At 39.0% G+C, this 25,162-nt stretch overlaps 1 protein-coding gene across 1 annotated transcript in view; it reads right to left on the bottom strand.

The window, feature by feature from the left end:
* SRBD1 (S1 RNA binding domain 1) overlaps positions 1-16,249 on the bottom strand; it is a 116,047-nt gene extending 99,798 nt beyond the window's left edge. Inside the window, exons 1-9 of the mRNA XM_062489239.1 lie at positions 16,173-16,249; positions 15,627-15,798; positions 14,326-14,676; positions 12,721-12,887; positions 11,420-11,537; positions 11,132-11,270; positions 8,251-8,347; positions 6,936-7,071; positions 1,872-1,975 (exon numbers count right to left, since the gene is read on the bottom strand). Coding sequence (XP_062345223.1) covers positions 1,872-1,975; positions 6,936-7,071; positions 8,251-8,347; positions 11,132-11,270; positions 11,420-11,537; positions 12,721-12,887; positions 14,326-14,676; positions 15,627-15,798; positions 16,173-16,249 — 1,361 coding nt within the window. The remainder of the gene's footprint in view (positions 1-1,871; positions 1,976-6,935; positions 7,072-8,250; positions 8,348-11,131; positions 11,271-11,419; positions 11,538-12,720; positions 12,888-14,325; positions 14,677-15,626; positions 15,799-16,172) is intronic.
* Positions 16,250-25,162: the final 8,913 nt, after the last annotated feature.

The following is a 25,162-nucleotide window of genomic DNA, read 5'->3' as shown; positions in this document are numbered from 1 at the left end:
GGCTAAAATACTGGCCAAGCTCTGTAGCAAGCTGGCATTTTGGTTCTGCAACTGATTGTGTGTGTGATGTCTAGCAAATCAGTTATAACCCTTGCAAAGTTTTGAAACCATTGACTCAAAAAAAGAAGTTATTAACCTTCTGCTCTAACCAGCAAATCAATGCAATGAAAATAATGTAAATTCCACCCCTGGACAGTCATTTCAGAGCTTGCAGGGCAAAATACACATTTAGTATTTGTCAGTTTGATAACACAGTTGTCAATCTAAGGAGGAAGATCAGAATCCATCTTCGATGTTAATGCACAAAGATCTACTAAAACCATTCCTTCAGGAGTTTTCTAACGGTGGAAAAGTGTCCTTAAACAGTAAAAAGCCATAAGCATATAGAGCCTTATGAGTGCTAAGTATCAGTAAGTATTCATTTCCAAGGTCAATATTCTTCCTATCGCAGGATGACTCACAAAAGGGTAATCGACCAAAAGTATCTCAATTTACACCCCATTTCTATTTGTGTAGCAGTGACAAGCTGTTCCATTATTTGTGGTCCACAGTGCTTCCAAATTCCATCATAGATGCAGTAAAACAAGACTGACAGCTATGTTCTGCCAGAATATACATCTTGAGGAGAGGACAGAAATTCTGTTACAGGTAACTAAAACTAGAAACAAAGAGGTGTGTTTATGACTCCTAACACTTTCCTGGAAAACAAAGGTTACTTAGCATAATATAATCTAAGAATAATAGTATCTGGCCGAAAAAGTATTTTAATACTTTCAGAGCCCTATTCTACCCTTTCAGAGGGAAGCAGCCCTATTAAATTTCTACAACAAAAAGGAATATGTTTACCACAGTCATTTCTTGGACTTATTGTGAAAAAGAAATACATGCTAAAGCAGTATCACTGTATTCAATTTCATACATTAAGAGGTGCATTTCTTCCTATTTTTTTTTCCTTCCTTTTGGTTAGTCATTTTTAGGAAGCAAAGGAAGGAGTTTCTAAGACACCAGCAGAACAATGCCCAATATCTTAAACTAAGAAAGTAATCTTTTATACATGCAAGGAAGATGCACAGTTTGGATCACAATATTCTCCAACAGAGGACACCACAGTACAGTTTCCACAAAAAAAACTGACATACATATTGCACAAAATCCCCTATAGTTAACCTAAACTTTTGCAAAAGACCTTGAAAATCATGCAATGCTAACACAGGCTTAAAAAAACCAGACAACTTATATGAACAGATCAGTAAGAAAAAAAAAAAATCTGGTTTTTACAGTCCAGTTTTCTAACTTAAAGAGAGATAAAAATTCAAGAGATGGTTCACATAATATTATGTTATTCATTGAAAGCACTTTCATTTAAGCTTGTCTGTTAAATCCATTAAGTTCCTTTTAAACATGTAATTCCTTACATTTATGAAACCTGAAGTTATGTACTTCACAGATCTAAAATCTGACACAGACCTATTTAATCATTGCAATAGGGCATATGAAGCTATTTTTCCAAGTTTAGAGTATACTCTATTGGATTCTACAAAGTTCTTTCAGTAAAGGCTACTGGATGTGATGCATACCACAATTTGAATATATATTCACATTTCACCAGCCTTTGCATATGTTTTAAAAACATTCAATTGCTTGAAGAATGGTGCCAGAACTTGCAAATATAGCCCAAGGCATGATCTTTTCAGCATAATGCTACAGCAGCTGGAAATAGAGTAAGAATTATCCACTTGCTAATTTCATCTAATCTAATAAATATTTGTTTAATTTGTTCTCCTAATGTAACAAGACATATGAAGTACACTTCAGTATGCAGCTGTCTATAGAAAAAAGAGATTTCTGTAAGAATATGTATCCATGCAGACCTTTCATTGACACACCACCAACAGAATTCATTCTTCACCCCGTCAGGAATGTTGACCTTCACTGTCAGGATCTTCAGATTTTCCCCTCGGTTAATGGCCAGAATCTGAGTGCAAACATAAATGGCAGAGACAGATGACACACAAAATATCCAAAAGATAAACTTATCAACATTTGTGTATGCGCTTGCTTGACATTCTGTAGCAAATCAGGATGGTGGTACAGTAAATCAGTTCACAGAGTACTAGGGCGTACAGATAACATCCACAATTTAAACATAGATTAAATCATGCCATGGCATCACAAATAGTATGTTTTTCCTGAAGTCTGCAATCTCAGGATCCAGTTCAATCTTAAACACACTTATTAGGCAAGACACCATGAATTTTGGTGGTGGAATAATCTTATTTCATTACCCAAATTAAAACTCAAGAAACTAACTGAAGGGTGACTCCTATCAGAACTAGACATTAGAAACAGAAAAAGTTATTCCTATGCTTCAGATTCCATTTTTCTTCCCATTATTAATCCAAATTTATAATTCATTATGAATCAGAACTTGTGACACAAAGGCACCCAGCTTAATTTCAAAGAGGATGAATTAAGTTATTCATGCCTAGCTCACAGATAGCAGAAAAGGATGCAAACTCTCTTTACAGTAACACTCCAGCCTTAAACTATGTGCATGTACTTCTGACAGTCTTGTGCACATAACTGCCCAGTCACGATCTAAAGCTAAATTTGGTTGCATATGTGCTACCTGCACACACAGTTCAATTTGAAATCTAAGTCTGCGACTCTACATTTAAAACCAGAATCACAACACAAGTGGTGGATCCTCAAGGACTCTGGTAGATACCTGCTAGTCTAATCTCACTATGGAGACACAAAGTTCACCTTCATACTAAGAAAACTCACTGACCTGCAGATTTTAGAAACAGAATAATACTCAGAAGCAAATAAAATCCACATCTTTAGATTTTATTTTTCCTTCCCGAGTATTTTAAAGTAGAAAAATACAAAAAAAACCCAAAACCCTATTCAAAACTGACATTCCTGTATGACTACACATGTTGCTGTATGTAGCAGGCCCTGAGCACTGTCACAACAGAGCATTCTGTGTCAATCATGAACTTTAATTCAATCACTAGCTAACTCAGACATGTCACATATGTTAAATACAATGGTTTAAAATGACTCCAGGACATAGTACCAATTTATATTCCTCAGCCTTACTGCTCCTGTGACATACCAGGCCTGACATATCATTGAACAACAAAGCTAATAATAAAGATTGCATGTGAAATATTATAGCATCTGGTACCCTGACTGCCAGAGCAAATGTTTTCACATAGAAATTAGAAAGACACATTTTAACAAATCAAATGCTTTTGCATTTATTCTGATTTTATTTTTTAAAATGAGAGAAAGCTAAATGTCAAGTTAAAATGAAATCAAAGTGATGCTCACAAGAGAGAATATATGTGATAGAATTATAATGTCATCATTCAGCGGGCTGTCAGCAGGGTCAATATTTGCATCACATTTTGTTTCCTGTCACTCCATCTGCAGAATGTGTCAGTCACCTGAACTTAAACCAGCTGTTCATGAAGTCACTAATATTATTTATATTTTTATTCTCAAATAATCTGCCTATCCTGTTCTAAGTGATGCATTCAGAGAAGAATTATCATGCAACAAATCTTCAATTAAGAATGGAATTACTCAATTTCTCTCTCTAATATAATAAAGCTCTTTTTGTTTAGCTTGTTTTTTTTAAGCAGCAGGTTAAAATCTGGCTATTCTAGTCACAAAGCAGTCTTCATTTCTGGAAAAAGACTTTTTATATGAGATTGGAACAGATCCAGTGCAAGGATTGTTAGAAACAATATACATTTTTCAGAGAAAGCAAGAACGATATGATCCAGTCACAAGATTCATCAAACCTTATTCTGTTTATGATAAAAATACAACATGCTTCTTATTACACAGCTCTCTTATACATTGCATGTTGACTTAAACTCACAGAATAAGTTCTGTATGCTTTGCCAAGGACTTTAATTTCCAATTCCTTTTTAAGTATGAGATTGAAAATAGAGCACTTGCCTCAAATGCTACATTTTATTGTTTTCCTCACACTATTTCAGTCATCTCCAAATACAGGAAAGCAACCTCAAGAAGTACACAAACACTGAACTGTTTACAATTAATCAAAAATTCGAATAAACTCTTGAAAGATTTTTTTTTCCCTCAGTTTTGACAGTGTTGGTACTGCTTCTCAGCTATGTCCTAACAGAGCCCAGTCAGGTTCTCCTTGATGCCAAAGAAGAAGCTGTGACTGAACCTCCCGCTAGCAAAACATTCCAGCTGGAAACACCCACAGGATATCTGACCATGTCAAAATCTAGAGTCAGCTTTTAAAGCTGACTAAAACAAAGGGTTTTTTCCTCATTACAGTTTCAGTATTTTAACTTTTTCAAACAACCTGACTCCATGCCCGTCCTGATTAACTCAGGACACAAACAAGACAAAATGACGTGTCTCAGTGGAGAAAATGACAGTGGCACAGGAAGTAATCCAGACCTACAGCAGAACCAAGCTACAGCACAGCTTACTGCACAGCACTTTAACTCACTGCAATACACCCTGCAAGGCACACTCACAGCTGCCAGGGCTTTGGCCACAAAGGCACAGCTTGCTGTCCTACAGGTAACATGCCAGGCTACTGTGCACCTCCTATACTCACATCTCAGCCAGAGCAGAGTGAGGGCTGTGTCCAGGTCTTTAAGATCACTTGCACCTCCATACTCAGGTGATGACAAGTTTCAGTACAGTATTTTATGGAATCTCGTGTTTGGAACTCTGGAAAGAGGTGATTTAAAGCTGACTTTTGCCTCTACCTAAAGGCATTCAGAACATTTGTCTGTGTGCAGCCACAATAACAGTAGAGGTCTTCAAAGCAGTTAAGTTTTATAACTGTTCTTCAAACACACCTATTTAACCTGAAGTTCTGGGGGATTAGTAAACTGTATAAATCACTCTGAGGTTCAGGCTTTCCTATCTTTTTCAGGTATAAGCTTCTTTTAATAATCTCAAGCCAAACCAGAGAATTCCTTCTCTTAAAGACATCTTGAAACCTATTCTTCAAGAATATATTTTACCAGTTTTTAAATGCACAAAGTCTTCACAGTCTTAGGCAAAGGAATAAAATAAAGCCTGTTAGGTATTGAAAAGGATGGTCATAACCCAAGAAAATAAAGACATTAAAAAATGGCAATTTGCATCAGTAGGGGAATAAGGTCAAGTAACAAAGAAAATGAAGATGAGAAAGACTTCCAATAGTACAATACCAGGGTTTAAATTTAATGAAGAAATGGAAGATTAAGAAAAAATATTCTCTCCTTATTTCATTATCAAAATACAAAAGGGAGAAATACAGAAACTGAAAAATGAAGAAAGAACCCAAAAAACAAAAACAAACATGAAAAGTTACAGTATATTTACAAAACAGCAAATTTTACTTGTCAGAAGCTATCATAAAACGCATTTTTTGCTCAACTAGTGGAGAGAGCCCTGTCACACCTTGAACCACGAAACCTCCCTGAAGCACAAGCAACTCAGACTTCTACAACTCACACTGCAAAACCATCCCATGATTACAGGACTGCCTGCTGCACAATCAGTGCCTATTACTGGAGAGCAAGAATGGGTAAAGAAAGAGGTATTCAGGTTAGCAGCCACAGGGAAGAATCAACCAAAGCAGATCGAGATAATCTTAACAACAAATGGACAAACTAAGGACACATCCTGGATAAAAAACAGTGCTGACCAGGTTTGAGAAATAGTTTTTATCCCTCGCTGTAGCTAAGCAACAGTTCTCCTTTAGTAAAAAAATTGATGCCTTGGACAAGAACTAAATCATACCATCATCCCAGGAAACACTTATGCAACATGCACTGAGTGAACATCGTGGTATTCACCACTGTGAGTGCAGGTAAAATCGGTACTCCTTGGTTCAGCTCAAGTATTCCTTAAGCAAAAAAGGACACAAAAGAATCTGTACATCATAACATGATGAATCCACCAGTCTTTGTCAATGTTACCACAACAGCCTATAGATTGCTCTACCAACTTTTCCAGACACCCTAGAAACAACTTTTCACCAAATAACTATCAATATAAATACAGTAAATTGTCACATGCTAATTACAAAGAGAAAAACCACAGGTACCTCTTCAAACATCTATGCAAGACCAGCCTACTGAAATCAACAGTAGCTATTTAGTCTTTCACCTTTCATATTGGAAGTGGGGAAAACAGCTTAAAAATTAGCCTGCCCATGTTGTGAAATTTCTTTTGGCAATAAATTAACCCTTTTTAAATTCAAAATACACTGGTTTAACACAGAAAGCACAGAAAAACTAAGAGCATATCAGGGTCTTCTAAAGGAAAAGGACAGTTCTAGTTCGAAGTATATAAGTGGTCTGTCTTCTGTGATACTATAGTTTGTTTTGGGTTTAGGATTTTTGTTTAATTTTTTAACTGGTTTTTTGTTGGGTTTATTTTTAAGATAGGTGATGGTAAGTAAAACAAGAGACAATTCACTTGGTGGTTAGTTATGAATTAGTGCAGAGGTCTTGACAGATGCATTGAGTGCAACACACTTCTGCCTTTGAACTTCAGTAATAGGGATAGCCTAGCTGTCAAGTCAGCAGCTTGTCATCAGCTACTAAGTTTGCTTCAGCCCTCCTTTCTTTGTATTTTATTCTTTAGTTATACAAGTCTAAGCTTGGGGTTTAGGATACCTGAAAATGCTTCACAAAAGGGAAAAATGATGACTTGCAAGACCCATTTTTGGGGCACTGAAAAGCAGACCTTTGCTCTGTTTCTTAAAACAGAGATCAAGAGCTTATTTTTGCATTTCAAGAATTTGAAAGCCTCTATTACCTCTGATAACTGTAAAGGAAAAAAAAAGCCTTTAGTTTTAAGCAACAAAATTAAAAATCAAAGCAACATTTACTACAGTTAAAATTCTAAGAAAAAAAAATTAAAATTTCAAGTGGTACCTGATGATGCTGAATATTCTTTATATTACAAGAAAACTCATGGTACAGTTGAAATTTATCAATATCTTTTTCACTTCCATTTTTGGATGACACTTTTGCCAATGTTGACTGGATGGAAATGTACCTTTGCTGGCATCTGAATAGAAGAAAATCAGGTATTTATAAGGTATTTTAGCAAGTAACTTGTAACAAGTCATTACAGCATAGATCAAATAAAAATGAAGTTTGGAATCAGCTCAATAACAAGTGATGCTAACTCTAATTACCTGCAGAACTGGATGACATAACTTCATGCTGAGGTGACAATGTGTTCTGAGTGTAACATACCAAGAGAAGACATTCAAGCAGAAAAAACTGATCACAGCCCTCCTCCTCAAGGGAATGGAGACTCAAAAGCTACCACCCACATTTCAGTTACGGGTTCAATTTCACACAACAAATTTGGGGAAGTTGCAAAAAAAATGACAGTCAAGCCTGAATGCTCCTCATGCTTATCATACATACAAAACACTTCAGATTAAGAGGATTCATCTGTAAAGCACTGAGTATTCTACTAAAGAACTTCCAGTGGTCAAAATAATCAAAGGGACAGTCAGGCAGTGACAGCACATCCCTTACAAACCAACCCCCTTCATTGAAATCATCACATTACTGATTCAAAACAACTCTGCACATTCCTGAATTGGAGCATGTCCTTTAATAACTCACTTCTCTGCTCTTCAGACGGCACAGAGCAGACAAAATAAAATAACAAGTGACTACTGCCCTGTCACACCAACTCCCCAAACATGACAACACTGAAGTTGGGTAATGCAAGAAAACTTAAATTCATCTAACACAATTACAGGCTCAGTGAGTCCTGCTTTAAAAACAGTCATATTTGTTTGCCTTATTGGCTACCATTGCCAAAATCAATCATCACTGCACACTAGTTACACTGACTGGTGTCAAGTCAGCTATCGGAGCAAGAGCTTAAGCAGATTCGCTCCTGAAGAGTTACAGCTTGAACAAAGTGCAAGGAGGAAAAACTCCCTTATGGATCACTAACTGCAAGGAAGATCTACTATACATAGGGCAAAGCACAGAGTTTTTCATTCTTTGGGAGTTACAGCATCATGCCACACTCACAGCAGATGGCTACTGCCCTGACAGCCAGACAGGCAGAAGGGCTAATGGACATGCACAGGAATGGCCCCAATTCCATCCCACTGGAACACCATTTTCACATCACTACGGAAAAGTCCTGTATCTGCCACTAGGAGACTGCATTTTACCATGTAAGCAAGAAAGTTTAGAATATAAGAATGAAACTCACAATTTCCTGATAAAATCCAGGGTATCTTTATCTTTAGCAAAGATGTCTGCTAAAATATGCTGCACTCCAGCCTCTACTTCTTGGATATTTGCAAGCCCTTAGAAAAAAATAATTATAGAATACACAGTCACTATAATATACAGTTAATAATTATAGAAAAAAACTAGTAAAATTACATAACTGCACAAGCACTAAGAAAACATATGCAAGCTGAAAGGAAACTGATTAAAGGTATCTGACTTGCAAAGGTTTTAAAGAATCCTAAGTAATTTAATTTTTTTATCAACTAAAGCTTCCCTTCCAAAAGATCTGAAACTATTTTTAATGAGCCTGAAGTGACCAAAGCATTATCATATGTCAAAATTATATTAAAATTAGAGAAAAATTTTTTTACGTTGACGCTAACAAATCTTGACATTTGTGATGTAAATAGTGCCACAGTAAAATTAGATATTTAAATAAAATTTTTGAAAAAATTAAATTTTTGAGGTTTTAATAAAGTGAGCAACTACAGCAGAAGTCTACATATTTTGCTATTGAAAACTGCCTAAAATTCTTTGCAGGTAATCCTGTCTTCTCTGTGGAATAGTTTTATATTTCCACTGTATTGTAGCAGGAGTTTGCACAACACTTTTGAGGTCAGGGTACCATCGACCTCCCCTATGAAACACTGAAGTTATAAAATGTCTTCAAAGACATGCAGTTATAAATGTCCTCATATCTCTGGAGAGATAACAGAATCATACAGTTAATTTCCAACACGCAGAATCCATTCTTTCCTTCAAATGGCCAGAAGAGGAAGCACATAATTGTCCTCAGCAAAGGGATTGAATTAGACCAGAAGCAGAGATAATGAAATAAAACAGACATCTTGTATTTTAATTCAATACATCTAGTTCTGCTTCTAGCAAGAGTCAGTAATGAATGCTTCAGAGCAAACGGCAAGAATCCTAAAAGCAGGCAGATGCAGCATTAACTGTCCCTTCAACACAACAGACAATGCTGCTGTTCACTCTGCTGCCTCATGGACAGCTTCATTTACACCATTTTAACAGGTCTACCCACTCATTTAACCCAGAACCCTCCTTCTCATTAGGTAGTAAAGTTCCACACTATAAAAAAAAAATATCTTGCTCCTTTTTAAGACAAGGAAATTAAACTTACCTGCCAGAAAGAAAAAAAAAAGTCAGAATAAGAATACATCATTAAATGTCTAAACATATCAGAAGTTGTAAATTTTGGATCCTTACATCTATGAGTTACTATTTTTTATGGTAGAAGTGATGTCAGAACACAAAGCTAAGGGAATTTGAAGATATGCATCATACTGAACATGGACTGAGACACTCAAGTAGATGATTTGAGCGAGTTAGCATAGGCCCAAACAAGTCAGAATTTAAGAAATAATCAGAAAGTTCCCATTCAAAAGCACCACTCACACAGTCACTTTACTGGGTCCACCAGCACGTGCTTGTGTAATCATAGAAATTTTTCACCATGCATACAACTAAAAAGAAGAACAAAGTTCTCTGGTTGGCCTGTTCTTTTAACTTTCAAACTTTGGGCCTTGAAACATGAACTGCCTTTTTTTTTAATTTCAGTTTATTTTTAGGATAAGTTGAAAAAACACTGAGAATTTTAAAGAACCAAATATTAAGATTTGATAAAAACTTTCCTGTACTGCAAGCAGATCATTCCTTTTAAAAAAAAAAAATCCCTCTGATCTCAAGTTGTATATAAGCTGTCAAACTAGCTCCCAAGGTGATACAAGTGACCCAGTTCATAGATGTATATAACTTCTGATGTCTTTCAAAAGCAGACCATTATATAAACCTAAGTAGCATTATTTTTAGCATAGAATTAAAAATAGGTGTACTGGTTTTCAAAAACTAATGTTTACAGTGCAACAAATAGCACTTCCTTTTGAATATACTCTAAATAATTTATCTGAACTTTCACAGCGAAAATTTTATTTTGGCTCTTTATACTGCACCAAAATAGTCAGACATATGGCTGCAATACACTTCTGTATGAAGTAATGACATATGTTAAAATGCAGTAATTTAATAACCAGGATATTTGGTAACTAATTTTCATTGCAAAATTAGCAAATTTTGTTAGTAATATTTAAGTAAACTGAAGTGGGAAAAGCAAGAGTCAGCATTACTAAGGAGGTTCAGTACCTTTATGCTGAAATTCAAAAAGTATGTGTTGGGACAGGGAAGAATAGAAGCACATCTCTATTTTAACATCATACAGAAGGCTGCAGAAATCTTCATATTTTATTGTCAGAGATTGCCCCCTACAGATCCACCCATAACTACATCCACAAAGACATGCAATTCTGCAGTCTATATGTGACAATCATAAATGTTAAAAGTTCTTGCTCAAATTTCAGAAATTACATCTTCTCCAAACCCTACTGTCATTCAGACACAAACTCTCCTGTTCATTCCCAATCCCCTAGGCCAGTTTTTATCAAGATATGCTTTGCAGGGTAACATTTCCTTCAGTACAGAGTATGAGCCTAAGCCTCTTGTACAACCAGCATTGAATCTTCAGGAATTCAAGTAAAACAATGGAAAGGTCTCAGGTGTGTGGTGTGGTTCCCTCTCTCTTACCAGTAAATACAGATGTCAATTATGAGGTCTCCAGATTTAGGTCATTTCTATACCATAATCATTACTGTTTACAATACAAAGAAAGGAAAGGTTGGAGAGACATTAAACGTGTTAACATGTTACCACACGTTGCTAAAAGCACTGCTGAATTTAAAGTAGTTGCCTAACTTCCAGCAACATCAAAACAATTAAAGTAATTTCCCTTTTAAAATCTTTTCACACATTTAGAACATTACTGCCCAAAGAAGCAGGGCACTTACCTTTGGTATTTGGTCTAATGTAAGAAAAGAGATTGAGTTCCATAGGATTCTGCAGGAGGGAGAGAGCAGCAGGTTCTAATCCCAACTGCTTGGCCCTCTGTGCTTTGGTACCTTTACTCCCAGTTTTGTAAGGTGCAGACTTACAACAAAAAGAACAAATAAAACAAAAACTATTATTAAAAAGCAGGGAAGTATTTCAACCGTGCTGTGCACTTGACATTATGCACTAGTTAGTTAGCAAGATTGCATTTAAACTAAGGTTGATCTGAAAAGGACTATAGTACTGACCACATGGTCTAATTCTTCCAAAGTTCTGCAATTTAGCAATCCTTTTAAAAGGGAATTGGATAACTTTCCTTCTTTCTTCAACTTCTGTATCATCATATGTGTCTTCCTTGCAACAGTACTAAAATGCAAGAGATTAACGTTAACTGCCACATTTCACAGTGAATTAAAATGTATACTGATTGTGACCTTGTATATTACACTGCTAAAACTCTCTGAAACCCCTGGAAATTGTAGCTCATGCTAATCTTCAACAAGCCAAGTTGATAATTCAAAAGTTTCTAACCATTTTTCTCTCTCTTCAGTTACTTCAAAACTCAAAATATCCTGTGGTAGCTTTAAGAAAAATCATCAAGTAACACTGATAGTATTGGTGCTCCACACACTTCTTTAATATTACTGGCCTGTAAGCCAAATAAATAGGCCCTAGAATAAATCCACACTGATGAGCTCTTACAGATGCAATTCACATCAAGATAGCTCTGCAGCATGAAGTACAGGCTACCAGATTTAAATTCCTACATCTTCAGTAAGATACATGGGAGCAACCACAAGCAGCAAAGCTGTTTTGTTATTATTTAATTACTTGTTCAGACAAGAACTCTGTCAGGCTACCTTCCCTCCTTGGCAAGAATTTCTTGGTAGGGGTGCACAGGGAGTACCAGGAGGACAACACCAAGCTGACAGAACAGCTGACCAGTCTGTTCCCTTGCCACCTCAAGAACACAGATCCACTCAAAAGTAAGATGGAATGAAAGCAGCCTCATCCACTGCCACAATAAGCTTTGTTGATCATTTCTTTCCTGCAGTGGTCTGGGAGAGTTTAACCTCATCTCCTGGTACACTCCAACCTAAGAAGGGCTCTTCAGAAGCTTCCCTGATCCAGGCAGGGAGCCAAGGGGCTCTTAGTGATTCTTTTTAGAGTAGAGCTTCCATCTCATCATGCTACGTATTTCCAACAGCTATTACCTACTCTTGTAGCATAAGTTTTTCTGTGCAGTTTTAATAAACTGCAAAGAAATTAAAATGCTAGTTTTTCTTTGGCAATTAGTAACTCTGGATTTCTTGTTACCCAGAGAAAAAAAAAACAAAACTAAACACCAAAACCAAACCTCCCAAAAAACCCAACAAAGCCCCAGAGATGTAATAAACATAATTACCTCAGTTTAAAACTTTTTTTCTTTATTAGTTTTCCTTTACAGCTGTAGTGTGTACAAAGAGGTAAAACAAGAGGGACAGGAGCAGGAGCCAGTTGTTACTCACCTCCCAGCCAGATCCCTTCCTTGAGCTGTTGACTCACTTACCGTAGCTCTTCCAATGTGTGCTGCACTTCTCGCAAGGCATCGGCCTCCAGGTTATTGATGAGCTCTTTCCGGTACCGAGCAATAAAAGGAATTGTGTTTTCTTCTTGAAAGAGCCAAACTAAGTTTGCGCATACCCATGGTTCAACATTTGTCATTTCTGACAAGGCCTGTCAAAGGAGAGAAAAAACCCAAACACAACAACCAAACACATTTAAGAAGGATGGCAGATTGCTTTAAATAGCTTCTCATTCAACATTCAAAACCACGTCCAGAACATTTCACTGGCCAGCAGAGACTACTGTCCTCCCCAATACAGGATGTCAGGCTTTTCATGCATCCAGCTACCACACCCAGTATTTTAGCAAGACATGCAGCAACCAATGTTTCTAGAAACTTGTAGCCTCAGTAAAAAATGCAGGAAGCAGTATGTCTTGAGAAAAAAAAAATAAAGAGACAAGGAAGAAAAAACATCAAACCAAAATTATAAAACAAAAAAGACCATCAACTGTACACAGCAACTCAGAAAAACTGGAATTTTTTTTTAAGTCAACACTGACATACTTCATAGTTCAGCTAAACAAACAAAACCCACAAAGCCAAAGTTGATCCAAATCCCACCCAACCAATAACAGGAAACTAGTGATGCTACTGACAGTTTCAAGACAAACCAAGCCTTGTAAAGTTAAACACGATTTTGCACAAATTGAGCTTCCTAAAGTTATAGTGTACCAATATTGAATCACTGACACCCTATTCAAGCAGCTTATCCTAGTAACATTTCAGCCATTGTGATTTGTTTGCACTTCACTACAGCAGTTACTATACAAAGCTGATAAAAAAGCCTTCCAAAAGTTTCATTCTGAAGCCTAAAAATGTAACAACACCTGCAAAATCATATTCACTCCTTTTAGAGCACACACAAGGATCAAATTCTCCATATGTACTTCCAGAAATACGTGAGAAACCCACAAAATTTTACAGCTTTCTTAAGCAAACTAAACTAAGGACGATGAATACAGTATGTCCTATCCATTCCCATTCTATTCATATTAAAATCTTGCATGATCACACCCAGGCTTCCAGCACAAGAGCTATGCTAAAACTGCCTCCACCTGAATGGCTTCAAAGTTAAAATCCCACTAAAACCAAGATGATATCTCCTTTGTTGTCACTGTTATGTGAGGAATGCAAATCTCCTTCCTCATGGAACCATAAACTGATAAAAACTCTCAAATGGATCTCTGCAACTAAATGATCCACACTGACTAAATATTAAGTTGTAAAACTACACACGAACATGCCAAATCTGTCAGCATCCCTTCCTGTGGGAGTTTCAAAAAAAAATAAAAATCCATGTGCTCATACATGAGAACCATGCAAACTGTTAGAGGCAAGCTCTGTACTAAGGACAGCCAAAGTCACCAGAATGATGTCAAAGTAAGTTGGACATTTTAACAGTTACCAACCAGGCATCTATATTTATACACATTGAAGACAACCTAAGCAGAAGTTAAATGACAACTTCAGTGGACAAACTGTATGTTTAAGATTCTAAGTGCAGGAAGTAGTTTCATTGGTACCTCAGAAAAGGAAAAGATCTCATACCTGTACAATATCCCAGTTCATTTCAAATTCTTCTTTTATTTTGTTGCCTCCCAGATTTTTAACTGGCTTTCCTTCAGGACACGCATTCAACTTAATCTTCTTAGAGGGCGGTTCATCAAATGCAAACTCCTCTTCACATTTCTCTTGTTTCACTACAGGAACACTTGTTGAGGGTTTTTCATTACTCACTAAACTGTTTTGGTTCTTCCCTTGGAATGAATTGATTTCTATTTTCTTAGGCACTTCTGGCTTTTGATTTAAACTTTTTGATTTAGTGTCTGCACTTTCTTCCTTAGGTTTTAGAAGCTGCATTTTACTTTCTTCTACAGGTGCAATAGGCAAGGATACGTCCTGCCAAAAAGACATTAAAACCATATTAAGCACTGAGCGTCACGAAGTGGTCCAACATTTAATTTAAACTCCAAAAAGACTTGCTACCAGACAACATTTTCCCAAGTAATATCTCTGGCAGCAAAATGCCAATCCAGAAATCAAGTAACCTGAAATGTATCTTGCATGGATGAAACAATATAAACACGCACAGCAGACCTCTTATTTAGATAAAATAAAATTATTCTGTCAGGAATTTAACAGGACCTTCCTTCAGAAGACACTGACCTACTATCTTTGCCTCCATTCATGTTAACAAAAAAATGAAACAGCATGAAAGGGAAGCACTTCTGAGGTGTTAGGATCCCAGCATGGGAACTGGAACTGAGATCTGGTCTGCCAAGATACAGTTTAACCTTGGACAAGCCACACATTCTTTATTGACTTTCTCCAGAGATCATCTTCAGAAGTCAGAAGGACTGGCTTCTGGTACGATGTGATCTCAGATGTTAATAGTTGACAGATGTATCTAATTTTCATTATAACTGCACTTTATATTAATAATAATAAAGCTGCAACCCTTACTGGATTGGACAGCTGTGCAAGGAAATGTAAGCACAGGCTGCCTTTTTTTGTGGTACTCAGACAGCGAAAAGGTAGAAGACATCAAAGGTGCAATACCAAAACCAAAGATATTACAGAAAGAACAGAGGCATTTATCTATTTACATTGTCGAAGGATCTTCAGGGAAAACCATATCCTATTATCAATGGCCAAAGTTCTCAAGGAGGACCCTCAGATCACAGACACTTTAATACAAATCCAATGCCACGTTTATCCAACATGCCGAACGCTCACAGGAACAGTGGAATTGTATCAGCTGATGAGACTCAGGCAATCAGAGTTGGAAAAACTGTTCATGTTACTTGCCAAGAACAGTAACGAAATGTCTCTCGCTTATAGACACTCACCATTTCCTCTTTCACTGCTACCTTCTTAACCATTTTCCTGGCCACAGTTGACCGTGGAGCAGCAGCTTCCCTAGTTTTTGCCTCAGTTTTCTTTGGCAAGCGAGGTCTCCTGGCAATTTTGCTTTTTGGCTCCCATTCCTCCTCCTCCTCTTCCTCCTCTGATTCAGAGGTCCTGAAAAACAAATGAATCAACAATATTGCTTATGAGAAAAATAAAAAAAAAATACCTAAGTGAGCCAGTCTGAATAGTTTTTGGTATGAAAAAAAGTGAACTGGAAAAATTAACAGAAAGGTAGAGAGACTCAACAGAGATACAGGTCTTTCACACTGCTGCAGAGTTAATGGTTTAAACAATCTACCACATTTTATGATGTATACACACATAATTCACATGATTCTTTTTGGACAACTGGCAATTTGGTTTCATCCTATCTTCTTTATGAGCATGAAGAAGCCTAAGTAATTTGCATTTTATAATATTCTTATGCAATTGCTCATGCTAAGCATAAACCTTTAAAAAAATCCTGAGGAAAAAAATGATCTTACGAATTAAGAAATGAAGGTAGTTCTTCTGATGCAGGGGCTTTGGCTACAGATTTCACCCTCCTTGGTTGAGATGACATCTGAAACAGAGGAAAGAAGAGAGAAACATAACATTTGGTTGCAGCTGTGTTCTCTTCAGCTCACTGTCAAATGTGTCCTAATAATGTCTTCAGCAACCACAAAAGTTTCCTCTAGAGCAAGTTAAGTTTCCTCAGTATCCAAGAATTTAGGCCACAGCAGCACACATTCAACAATCTTTTCAACTGAGCAAAGAACCCAGCACTATAACCTGTCAAGCTATTTTTCTCTTCATATGGGGGTAACTATTTGGCTTGCATGTAAAGCTTTCTAACAAAAAGGGTACTGGTTCTCTTGTTTTATTGGCTGTCATAGAGTATGCCAGTCTTTCCTCCATCCATTTAAAAAGCATAGCAAGCCAAATTAAAATCTAGTAGAGTGAGCTCACTGTGTGGTTTTGATGGGACAAGACAAGGCAACTGTCAGTTTTAAGCTATATTTTTACATTTAAAGACTACCTGTTGCTTGCATGCACAATAAAAGGTGTTATTTTGAATGAGCTGCTCATTAGAACATAGAAAATTTATACTTTACCAAAAGGGAAGGCATACACTTTCTCCCAACCCAAGAGTCATACCTACAATAGCTGTATTTCAGTTAAACAGTTACAGAATTTTTGTGGTTGGACCCATCAATTTTAATAATCATGTTTACCAGTCTTAGTTAAAAATGTTAGGTATCCTCAACATTTTATCTGCCAGAAAATTTAAAAAACTTGAAAAGAAAAAAAAAAAACTTGTAATTTATTTCAATTAGTACAAAATTCATAAGCATATTTTATTTATATCTGGTACAATTTCATCATTCTTCATATTTTTATACCTTGACCTTTGATCCAGCCTTACCACTGCAACAGGAACCTTAAAGTACCATGTTTGCACAATACAAACCAGATAAGCATTTTCCAAAGTGCCATTTAACCCAAGGGCAAAACGCCCTTTAATCCAACTTCATTCTGGCCTCTGTTCAAGCACTAGAACACACTTGTTATGAATGGCTTTCAAACAATTTTTCCTTGTAAAGCAGCACAAAAATTTAGGTGACAATTTTCAGCACTGCAGTGGAAGGAGCACTATTGAGGAGCACATCAAAAAGCACCATTGGCTCACTTGCAAAACACCTTCATGGAGCTACAGTCTTGGTCAGTAACAGGTCAGCATTTCTGTGCTGCTCCATGATGTGACTGGCTGGAACACACATCTACCACAGAAAAACACATCTCCCAAGAACACAAAAAAATATTACTCACCTTATCAGCTTCCCAGGTGACTTTTCACTGTCAGTTCTGAGACACTCCCAGACTCATCCAGCTAGTCTGCTCCTCTGTGTTCCTTTGCTCTTTATACCTGAACAGTCATTATCACAGCTCTGAATTAATTACTTATTTATTCACATTATTTCAGAGGCATGAAAATAATTTTTCCATTTTTATTTCATACTTCAATGTGTGAATATATAAAAAAATATTAAACACCAAGATTTCCAAAGCTTGGTAACATCCAAGCCAGATGGATCCCTGATCCACTCTTTTGAAAGCACTGGGACACTTCATGCTTCTTTTCAGCTAACCCAGCTAGGTGGGTATTCTAGGAAAGTGATCAGTTTTTAAACATTCTAACTGGCTTCTTCATGGGTAGCCATTAAATCACTGCAAGTAAGAAGGAAAGGACCAATAAACAGGGCCTTTCACCTTAAGTCAGTGCTGCCCCTACTAAGTAACACCACTCTAAATATCCCTGCCAGTTTGCAACATTCAGCATACACCATGAAAGTTCTGAAGCCCACCCAGAAGCCCAGGTAAAAGGAAAATCTCATCTGGAAGGTCCTTTTTTATTGCTAGTATTTCCCCTCTCACCTCAAGTGGCCGAGGGTCTCAAAATTTCAACATTCATGTTGTTATGTTAAGTAAGATTATGGCAAGAGTAATGCTTGGTTTATAAACTTACTTGCATTTACTGATATCCGATACTGGTGACCTATCTAACTCCCCATAGCTGCAGAAGAAGATGAGTTTCTTAGTAATTGTCCATGAACAGCTAAGCTGTGGTCAGAAGACAAAATAGAGTTCTACAGCTCAAAATAAAAGCCAAAACCAAAAAAAAAAAAAGTAAGATAAATATCAAGCATGGGGTATCACAAAGGAAAAAAAAACTAAAAAAATCTTATTTCCACTGCAAGGTGGGGTCAAATTATAACCACCTCCCATTTTCATAATGAATACAACAAACTGTACTTCATATCTGTAGGAAAGAATCTTATAGCTACCACATATATACTTTTTGTTTATAATTTTTTTTAATTAGAACCCACAAAAGTACTTCTTGTTTAATTTCAAATTGCCAGACAGCTGTCTGCTAAATTTTCCTCCAGATCCGCCTGTGCTGGGGTGTGCAAACACCTACATTTAATGACTAAGAAAAACAGCCCTTCTGTGATTCACTGTGGAGGGGGAGGCAGGGAAGAGGATGAAAAAGTAAAAAGTCTAAATGCCACTGATGATGAGAGATAACTAATACAGACAACAAGCTTGGAGACAGTCCCTGAAGTGAGGCAGGAAGACTCAAGAAACAGCAAAGGCAAACACTGTTAAGCTCCACATGGGGCATCTACAGCACTGACTGCATCACGAGGCACTCAGTAAACTACTGCCAGCTCCATGCTCCGCTTCAGTAGGGATACAGCTCCCCACATCTCCTGCTTCGAGTGTTGAGGGAACTGGGAACAGCTTTATTCACCCTCCCACAGCATGCTGGGATCAAGCCACTGTGAAGTTGGCCACTTATCTCCTATTATATTTTCCAGATAGACGGGCCTCAGTGGGAAAACCGCCTTTAACACTTCCTTCCCTGTCAGCTCCAGTTAACCATATTCCAAGTGAGAGCTGGCTTCTACCCCGAGGAAAGAAACCTTCCAAATCCAAACCCAAAAGAAGAAACCTTCCAAATCCAGAAGAATCCCACAGCTGTGAAAGAGCCAATTACAAAGCTGAAAAATAAAAGTAACCTGTATGTCCAGTCAGGTCATTTTCCCTTCCTGTATCTGTATTCACTTTTGCTGTACCTTATTACAGATGTATCTCAGATGTTTAGAGTGCTTGTTCCTTATCAGCTGAAGGAAGTACACACACAGCATCCAGAATTGTGCACAAGTTATCCAGCCACTCTGTTCAGGATTTCACCAGCTTCCCAATTGTCATACTGAAATTCAACCAGCTTTGTTCTAGCAGCTATTCTCACACCTGAGGCTAGTAAACTTCTGGCCAGTAACCATCAAATAACACACCTTTTCTTATTTTATGTACACTGCCAGCAACCTTTTAAATTCTGACAATGCTGTTCTTTAAGAAAAACAGTTCATACTTATCTCACCAACAAGTATTTTACTTCCACGGCAGGCAACATGAGCTAGGCCCTGGAAACTTTGGCTTTGCCCAAACATTTAAGCTCCTGACTGCTGCTACATTTCAAATCTGTCTGTGTACAGATTTGTAGATCATTTGCTTCTGTAAGACAGGCTGAAACCCTAATGTTGAATCTTCACATTAGACCCTTGATCCTCTGTTCAAGGGAATCAAAACTTGCCTGCTTGAACATGCCCCAAAGGGCAGCATGAAGCACCACTGCTTGAAACACATTCATCCTTCACTAAGGCCTGGCTTCTCCACAAAACTCAGCAGTTATGGTATGTTGTTCTGAAGTACTTTCCAGGTAAATAATAAATTCACAGAGCTACTGTGTTGTGCAGTGAAGAAGAGCTGAAACTATTTTAAAAAGTGCTATGGTAGATAAATATATCTGCTAGGTCCACTCTCCAAAAAAATAGGCATCAGTTTCGTTGCTACTTATTTTTCCCATCACCACCATTTCTGTCCTCTGCATCGAATGCAGAGCTCCACATCACAATTTGGATGGCTGCAAAAAGTACACTTCTCCCTGCCTGTGAGCTACTCATTAAAATAAGGCTACTGTAGTCAGGGGTCAGGCCACACAAGGAATAAAGACTGACCAAGCAGCTCTCATCTTTTACTGCACAGAATCTTAATATGGGTATGCACAAAACATAAAGCAAGGAATAATAGTTTCTCTGGTCCCTCTCATCAAACAGGTCTAGGCTGCACACAGAATATAAGTATATTGAGGTTTTAAAGACCTTATAATGTTAAGGAGCAATCCAAACCTCATTTAGAGACTGCTGTTTTCTTCAATCTCCACATACATGCAAAGGCACAACCCACTAAAAATAAATTGCTTCTTATGTGAATGCCAGTGGCATAAGCAACTGCTGCAGAAAGAGAAGTTTAATAACAGTTTAAAAATTCTCACTCCCTACCATTTGCTCAACACTCCCTCCCAAAAAAGCCCCTGCACAAGCACACACCTCTTTTAAAATTACATCAATAGAGCAACAACTTTCAGATTCAGAAATAATTCTAATAGATTTTCCTACCTGAAGGCACAGTATTAAAAAAACCCAAACCAAACAACAACAAACAAACAACCCAAAACACACCACCATCACAAATACACTCAGAAATTAATTTCATTTCAGTAACTGCAAAAAGTCCTGGCAAGCCGTAAAGCACACAGAAACTTCAGAACCTTTTTTTCTGCTAATCCAAAGCAGCACACTCCATACAAAACAGGGATCCCTCTATGCAGGAAGCTCCTCAAACTTTGCTCTACAGCCTCTACTTTTCTATCACAAATAAACCAGCAAGAATAACAGAACTGTGCATTTTAGCTTCTTAAGTCTAACAATACTAGCCAAATCAGCACTTGCAACATGAAGCACCTGGGGCACAACAAAAAGAGCACTATAGCAATCCCATATGACAAGGGAATTTTGGACCTTTGTTAGTAGAAGCAGAATGGCCCACTTCAATAATTATAAGGAGATTCTCAACAGGTTGATTTTGCTCATCATTTTAAGATACCTCCACTGCAATAACATTCTAAGGAAAAATCAAAAAGCAAGATTACAGTCAGCAACAAGGGGGAAAGATTCTATGCAGGCTTGTATGGAAAGTCTTGTATGGTAGGGACTTGAATGGAAATCTTTCTGTCTCTCCAGGTTTTTATCTTGGAGAGATAAGTCAACTGACTTGTAGTTCAAAATATAAATCCAACTCACTGTAATCCTCTTGAGATTAAAACCTTGGAGAACTCCCAGAAATTTTTGCTCAGAGAAGCTAGTGCAGATTTCCAAGTCTCTTCCTGTACAAAGCCAGTTAGGCATGCCTAAGGACAGAATTGCAGATATAATTTAGGGGCCTCCAGCACTAACTGGAAAATTAGAATCGCAAAGAAACACAGAGACATACAGGCTACACACATACACCAAAACAGTCCTCAAAGCTAATCAGATTGTGCCCCTAGAAGGTGCATTCTAGCCTATTCTAGGGTACCACTGAGGAAAAGGAACAACCAACCCATGTTACACAGCACCCTGTAAATGAGTCAGAAGAGGTCTGCTCAAGAAAGGGAGGACACAAACACTTTTCACGCATTCTCCTTAATGCACTTATCTCAAACCACTAATGAAGACATTTTCCAAAATCAGGGGATACTGCTTCTGATGCAGCGACAGCTACATCTGGTGTAGTTAGTCCTTTTCTCCAGTCCACCAAACCAGCCCCACAGAAACACAACCATCCTGCTTCATTAAACGTGATGTCTTCACTCCCAAAGGGATATGGGAGACCCACATCTCTTCTGCATGGACATGCACATCTCTTCTACAGCCACAGCAGAGTTTATCACACCAAAACACTCATTTTGGAGGCTTGAAGGTACAAGGGGAGTTGTGCGCAAAGCACTGTTTGTTGTATGGTGACTCACTACCACCCCAAATCGCTGCTTTTCAGCCCAGAAACATGACCGATACTTCAAAACCTTATTCTCTCCCTGGCGACACCCTGATTTGTTCAGCTAAGTTGACGACGTTCAAGAGGACGGGCTAACAGAGCTGCATGTCACCCTCGCCGCCTGGAAAAGGCATCAGCTTCGTGGGAAAACCACGGGAACGAGCCACCTCTCCATCGCTTCCCTGTCCCTTCCAGCTGCCCCGCCCCAGCCTAGCCCGGGGTGCCCGCCCGCATCCGCTGTCCCGCTCACCCCCTCGCAGGGGTCGGGCACCTCTCTCCCCGGGCAATGGGGGCAAGAACAGGCTCGTTTCCTCCTGAACAACCGAGAAAAGAGCTAACCCCCCGCTCGCCGGGCGCTGCGGAGTGGCACGGACGCCGCCGCTGCTTGCCCTGCTTCACCCCCGGCCCGGTCCCAGCGAGAGGCGGGCAGCTCCCCCACTCGTTACCCCCTGCTGCCGCCGGCTGCCGCGTTTGAAAGGGCCGCCAGCACAACCGCGGCGGACTCAGCCGCCCGACGCGCCGCGGGGAGGAGGCGGAAACGGCGCCGCAGGAAGTGCGGCAGGGCCGGGCCGGGCCGGGGCGAGGTGGAGACACCGCCCCTCACACCGCCCCTCACACTGCCCGCACCGCCCCTCACACCGCCCCTCACACTGCCCGCACCGCCCCTCACACCGCCCCTCACACCGCCCCTCACACTGCCCGCACCGCCCCTCACACCGCCCCTCACACCGCCCGCACCGCCCCTCACACCGCCCCTCACACCGCCCGCACCGCCCCTCACACCGCCGCCCGCACCGCCCCTCACACCGCCCCTCACACTGCCCGCACCGCCCCTCACACCGCCCCTCACACCGCCCCTCACACCGCCCCTCACACCGCCCCTCACACTGCCCGCACCGCCCCTCACACCGCCCCTCACACCGCCCCTCACACCGCCCCTCACACCGCCCCTCACACCGCCCCTCACACCGCCCCGGGAGCGGCCCCGGGATCCTTGAGGGCCGCGGGGCTGAGGACCAGCGACCCCGAGGCTGCCCCAGGGCGAGAGCATCAGCCGCCTTTCTCTTAAATCAGGGACAAAGAGCGGCGCTGTTGAAATGTCCCGGTTCGGCTCTGCGTTAATGGGAGTCCGAAAGGTGTTGGCCAAGAAGGGTTTTCTCACAGGAGAGTTGGGAAGCAGAGGTCGTCGTTGTGTGAAGCTGAGATACTGTGTCGAAGGTGGCTGCAGAAGACGCAGAAATAAATACATTGCCCTTTCAGCCCCCAGAGTAGATAGGAACGTGTAGATCCCAATATACATAGGATGCTCGTGTTCTTTACCCATGCACACTACAATTTGCACTGTTTCTCCTTAAAAGCATTTGCACACAAGTTCTGGAAAATGTATCCAAAGGTTAGGTTTCTGCCTTAAAAATCTATCTAAATTTATGTTTCCCTGCAGTGTCTACACCTATTTCTTTTTCATCCATATCTTCTAAGTTAGTGCTCACATCCTCGAGGATCCTGTGAAGTCCATATCTCATGCAAAAAGTTTACTGGGTGCTGGCTTCTGGAGCCATCACCAGAAGCATGAAGCAAGCACACTGCTACATTAAAGCTGCCTTTCGAGCTCCCATTACCCTAAAAGGTCTTCTGCTTTGTTTCATAAATATTTGTAACTTGTGGTCATAACTACGAGCCAGCTGTTCTCTAGCCTTGGAACAGCAATATCTTAAATGTAACTAAGGTGCTATAAACTTAAATAATTCATAATTTTTCATCTTGACTTTATAATAAATGCATGTTTAACAGCCTGGAATGATTTTAAACACAATAATGTTTAATGCAGTCTCTCTCTGCATGGAGTTTACCTGATTTCTTTAGCTTTCAGAGGCCTGGAGAAAGACTTATGCACACACTTGTCTTTATGCATGGGGCTGTATCTCTGGTGCCAAATTTTCAGCTGATATAAACTTACAGCTCTGCTGATTTAAATAGGGTCTGTGATTTACACAAGCTGAGGATCTGACTCACAGCCCTCAAGAGGACTGTTCACATATTTCAAGTGATCAAGTGTGCAAGTGTTTGCAGGCTCAGGGCTGATTCACCTGGAGTTTTGTTCTAGTAAGAGCTGAGGAAAAGGTAGTTTAGTATAGGGAGTATTCATAGGAGATAGGAGATCATCAGTTTTTTGGATGAAACGTTGTTATTTATAACAGAAAAGGTTCTGATTCTTTATATTTCAGATCAGATTCTACTCTTATGCCAAAACAACCTTTAAATAAGTATAGGAACTCAGTGCACTATGTAACTAAGGACAAAAGATTGCAACTATAAATACCTTAAATGTCACATTTAAAGACTTGGTCTGATTAAATTTTGTAATACTTAGAGTGCAACTTCATGTAGAATATAAAAATACTGCCTGTGTCATCTGACTCCTTTGATGCACTGCATTAAAATTCCTGTGTCTAAGTACATATCATGCAGTCAACTTTACTTCTATTAATAGTTTGAAATTAGGTCACTGTTCTTGTAAGGATAGGCTAAGCCTGTAAAACTGATTTAAAAGAAATTACCTATATATAAATGTTTGGGTTCCTTTCTCATGCTTGCCTATGGTGACACCGTTCCTTATCAGTAACTAATCAGTAACTTTTCTGTCTGTTCTGGCATATGTATCGTAAGCTGGCAGGTTTTTGTAGATTTGTTTATAGTGACCCCTGCTGCAAAAGATTAAGACAAACATTTCTCTAAGCCTTTAAAAAGACATTTACCCAATTATTTCTGAGTTCAGCACAAAAGAACCAACCACAGGTAAATCCAAGTGTACAAAATTTGAAACTCCCTAATCTGGATAATTTACAGTAAAATCAGTTGAATCATACAACAGCTTTTCCTCTCTCACATGTGTAGGCTTGACTTTCTAATGTAATGCAGTATAGTTGCAAAGTAAAATAACTTCTCATTTCCTAGAGGTAAGGCTTGTTCTTTGTGTTACTGTTCTTTGATAAGGGCTAGAATTGACACCAATAAATCAATGTCTGGGCTGCTACACGTAAATGTTTTCAGA

This window comes from Cinclus cinclus, chromosome 3 (assembly GCF_963662255.1).
Source record: "Cinclus cinclus chromosome 3, bCinCin1.1, whole genome shotgun sequence".
NCBI classification, from domain to species: Eukaryota; Metazoa; Chordata; class Aves; order Passeriformes; family Cinclidae; genus Cinclus; species Cinclus cinclus.
This window is presented reverse-complemented; position numbering and strand designations above follow the sequence as displayed.